The sequence below is a fragment of the Elephantulus edwardii genome, unplaced genomic scaffold (genome assembly GCF_000299155.1).
Source record: "Elephantulus edwardii isolate Elephantulus edwardi_28Jun2011 unplaced genomic scaffold, EleEdw1.0 scaffold00118, whole genome shotgun sequence".
NCBI classification, from domain to species: Eukaryota; Metazoa; Chordata; class Mammalia; order Macroscelidea; family Macroscelididae; genus Elephantulus; species Elephantulus edwardii.
Genome location: NW_006399868.1, coordinates 6,192,836 through 6,197,670, shown reverse-complemented (window position 1 = coordinate 6,197,670; position 4,835 = coordinate 6,192,836). Strand labels below are relative to the sequence as shown.

The following is a 4,835-nucleotide window of genomic DNA, read 5'->3' as shown; positions in this document are numbered from 1 at the left end:
AGGGTAGAGAGAATGGTACAGCAATGAAGGAATGAAAACCCAAAATCCCTGTAAATGTTCATTAATACTAATAAAATTTTAAAAAATCAGGAAAGATGTGCGTCAGAGTCATATCCTTTCTCCAAACTTACTTAATCTATACACTTATCAAAAAATGTCAGAAGCCGGACTCTGTGAAGAATATGTGGCATAAGGATCAGAGGAAAGCTCATCAATAACCTGTGTTACCCAGATGATACAACCTTGCTTACTGAAACTGAAAAGGACTTGAAGCATTTGCTGCAAAAGGTTGAGTACTGCCACCTTCAATATGAATTTCATCTCAAAGCCAAGAAAACAAAAATCCTTGTTACTGGAGAGATAGACAACATTGTGATGCATTGAGAAAGACTTGAGACTGTCAATGACTTTATTATACTTGAATCAACAATCAGTCCACTTGGTACCAGCAGTCAGGAGATGGCGAGCTGTATTGTGCTAGGAAAGTCTGTAGTCAGGGACCTCTCCAAATTACTGAGAATGAATGATGTCAGTTTATTTTCAATCACTTGCTATACATCTGAAAGCTAGTCAGTAACTAAAGAGAGAAAAAGAATTGATGCCTTTGAACTGTGGTGTTGGAGAAGAATGTTGATGATCCCATGGGCTGCAAAATATACAGATGTCTTAAGGGAGCTACAGCCAGAGTGCTCTTTGGAGACAACGATGATGAAGCTTCATCTCACATACTTTGGGCTTGTTGCTAGGAGACGTTTTTCTTTGGACAGGGGCATCATGCTTGGGAAGGTGGAGGGATGGCAAAAAAGAGAAAGATCTTCAACCAGGTGGGTTGACACAGTAAGAGTGGCAATGAACTTGAGTATGTAACAATTTTGCGAGGATTGTGAAGCTGACGCAGGATAAGGCTGTCTTCAGCTCAGTTGTATGTAGGGTGGCTATGAGTTATGTTTGATTTGAGAGCACCTAGAAACAACAACAGTAGTTCCTATCAAAGATAAATACTTGAGGATATGATTACAGTATAAGCAAGAATATAATTATAGTGCAAATGCAAACTAACTTCCTCATGTTTCCCAACTTTTGGCCAAAAAAAAAAATGGTTTTATTTTTAATTTATACATTCTCATGAGAATTTTCTAGTTAGGGTCATAAAGTTTGTATTGTTCTTGGAATTAAGAATTTAGTGATGTTTTCATCTACCTTTAGATATGTTTTAACCTGAGCATAACTATTTTTCTTATTTAACAAAATAAAGAAATGACCAAACATCATTAACTTGTGGAATAGTAAAGAACCTCAGGTTAAAAGAATTCACATTGACTCTTTTAATCTCAGCATTTCTTGGAACTAAATGACTTTTCTTTTTGATTGCAGCTAAGATCTGATTTAGACAACGGGAACAACTCTTTCCATTATAAGCTTTTGGGAGATGCCGCTGAGACCTTTTTTGACATTGATCAAAGGACAGGTGACATCTACGCGGTCCGGAAGCTGGACAGGGAGGAGCGGGCGCTCTACACGCTGAGAGCGCAGGTAACAGATGCCGCCACCGGAAGGGCTGTGGAGCCAGAGTCTGAATTTGTCATCAGAGTTTCGGATATCAATGACAATGAACCAAAATTCCTGGATGAACCCTATGAGGCCACTGTACCTGAGATGTCCCCAGAAGGTATTACACATTCATTTACCTAAAGCCTGTATGAACAAGACCATTTTTATTTAAATTTGGTTAGATTATTATCTCCGAGTTTGTATCTAGGTCTTAGCCTGTAGGGAAGTCTGGTGGAATAGTAGAATTAACACCAGGAGGCTAATCAGAAGGCTGCGGGTTCAAGCCCACCAGTAGCCACATAATAGGAAGAGGTAGTCTGCTTCGGTGAAGACATGCAGACTTGGTCCCCAAAGCCTGGTTCAGAACCACAGGGAGCAATTCTCCTCTGTCGTGATAGGAACACTTCGAGTCAGAATTAGGTCAATAACAGTATTTTTTTTTTTTTTGTTCTTTTTCAATCAGTAGTGGAAACAAATTTAGAACATTCAGTTATTTGGTTTTGTTTTTGTTTTTCTTTTAAACCTAACAGAAGGTCACGATGAATTGAAGCAAACTCCTATCAGTGAGTTTTATATATCCAAAAAATAATGTGACATAAAAACCCAAAACAAAATGAAATGGCTGGACATGTGTACTACTCATTTTTAAAGGACTTTTTCAAAATCCAATCGAAGGCTATAACCATCCTGAACGTGCCTGATCACATCTGATCTCACAAGCTAAGCAGGGTTGAGCCTGGTTAGTACTTGGATGGGAGACCTCTCGGGAAAAGCAGGTGTTGTGGGTTCCTGAAAGTCTCCTTTCAAAGAGCCCTGAAGGGCTCTCTCTCTCTTTCTCTTTCAAAACCTAGTGATATTTCACTAATGCTTAAGCGTAATGCTTGTTGACCACAGTGGTTTCCAGAATATGTAAATAATTTGTAGGAATTAACTGACTTTGCTGTTTAAATAGTAAAAAGAAGCCTTTCCATCAGTGAGGGAATCGACTACACAAAACGTGCCCTTTCATTGTTGCGCATTCACCTGGATTTTAATTATTCCACGCATAAATTTTATCGCTTACAAAGGGATAAGTATCAACTTTTTATTGTCTGTTACCTTTCTTAAGTATGTTTTTGTTACACGTGAGCCACCTGGCAATATGCTGTTTGCGTCTGCGCTAGGAACCTACGTTTGGGTTAGATTGTTGCACTGAACTACATTTGAAGATTTGAATCAGCTAAACATATATGGCAGATGAAAGATGGACACTTTCCTCTCCTGCAACTTATTGCCCCTGGAAACCCTCTGAAGGGTCAGCTAGAAAGCAATTCTGACTCGATGGAATACAACATTTAAAGAAATACTAACTACTTGCTGCTTTTTTAAACACACTTTTCCGTTTAAACAATGATGGGCTTTCACTGGGTTTCTACTACAGAAATGCAAACTCAAACTTCAAAGTGAAATTGAGAAAAACATCTATCAGTCTCAATGTGCTTTTTATTTTTTTTTAACTTCTCAGTTTAATAGTTTAATCTTCTTTCTTTGAAAAAAAAAATACCATCTCTACAGAGCCACAATGGCTGTGTGACAAAAACACCATACTGTTAACTGAAAGCTCAGCTCTCCCGATGGCTGTCTTACTCTGTCCTCGGAGGGCTTCTATGAGTCAAAATGGACTTAAACACAATAGGCTTGGGCTGTTTGGTTTATTCAATTGCTGTAAAGTCAGAACTAATGAATAATTGACCTTTGAGAGGGTTTCCAAGCCTGTGATTGCACCAGAGGAGATTACCCCTCTTGACCCAGTGGAGTTGCTGATGGATTCAAGCCATCAGATACATAGGTGTTTGGGTTAGCAGCTCTCCGTTCTGTGGACTACGCTTCCCTGCCTGGGTTTGAGGGAACCAATGAATGAGAAATATATGAAAATATTACTTATGTGGTACCTTGATTTAAGATATGACTAGGGGCTCCTCATGGATGTAAAACCCACAGACACAAACTCACCCACTGAAGGTACTTTGATACTTGCTAAACAGTGGTTCCTCACTTTTAATTATTGAATTTCATAAGGTTTAGATTAATTTTATGTCATTTTAAGAGTAAATGAATAACAATCTATTGAGGAGGATATTAGTTTGCTTTTCAGTAATGATTTCTAGCTACAATTAAAATTTTTACATGTTAATAAAAAAGGAGGTAAATGAAATGATTAGGTGTATTATATTACGTAGTGAACAGTTAAGCTGTCTTTAAGTAATTCATTGAGGAATGCCACTCCTAATTTTTAGTTGAGAATCCCCAGTTAGTAGATGGGTCACAAACCATTTGTCTTACCTCCTTTCACCTGATCTTTAAAAAGCAGAATCCTAGTAATTTATTTTCTGCAAATCAGCACAAATTCTACTAAAAATGAATCATGCTCTAACAAGTTAGGCCACATTGTGTGAAAAACAACCATAAGAAATAGATATTTATCGCTTACATGATAAAATGCTTGTTAATACTAAGACAGGTTATTGATTTATTAATCATATATATATGATGACTATATTTATATATGGAGAGAAAATTTAAAACCTGACTCCTTTAATATTTATGTTTATAGACTTTTCTTGAGTATAGAAAGCAAGGAAAAAATATTGGCCAGTAAATATTATCAGACCATATTTATTCTTATCCTCACTCTTGGGAGTTTTTAGCTTTATTTTTGTGCTTAATAAATAACCTGCATTCATATTTTTCATAGCAGTAGTCATGGAGGATAAAGAGTATAAGCACTAAGAAGATCATTTCCAAATTTCCTATACAGGTGGTGAGTGTTTACTATGAAAACCAGTGTGGTCTGAGAGTAAAAGAAAATACTTTGGGGTGAGACTCCTTGTTCCTCTAAAAAACAAACAAAATACCCACTGTTGAGTCAATTCAAATTCACTGAGACCCTATAGAACAAAGTGGATCTGTCTGGCAGGGTCTCCAAGGCTGTCAATCCTTAGAAGTAGACCGTCTTATGTGGACTGCCAACCAGAGGTTAGTTGTTGTTGTTGTTATGTGCTGTTGAGTTGTTTGCGACTCATCGCGACCCTATGTACAACAGACCTAACCTCCACTCTGTCCTGTGCCAATTGCAGTGTCTCTGACACTTCTATTCCATTTATCCCAGTCACCGAATCAATCCACCTCATAGAGGGCCTTCCTCTCCTGCACCGTCCCTCCACCCTCCCAAGCATGATGTCCCTCTCCAAGGACCGGTCTCTCCTCACAACATGTCCAAAGTATGTTAGACGGAGCCTCAGAAT

At 38.0% G+C, this 4,835-nt stretch overlaps 1 protein-coding gene across 1 annotated transcript in view; it reads left to right on the top strand.

Moving 5' to 3' along the window:
* CDH19 (cadherin 19, type 2) overlaps positions 1 to 4,835 on the top strand; it is a 77,323-nt gene that overhangs the window by 8,490 nt on the left and 63,998 nt on the right. The window contains exon 2 of the mRNA XM_006892761.1: positions 1,375 to 1,669. Coding sequence (XP_006892823.1) covers positions 1,375 to 1,669 — 295 coding nt within the window. The remainder of the gene's footprint in view (positions 1 to 1,374; positions 1,670 to 4,835) is intronic.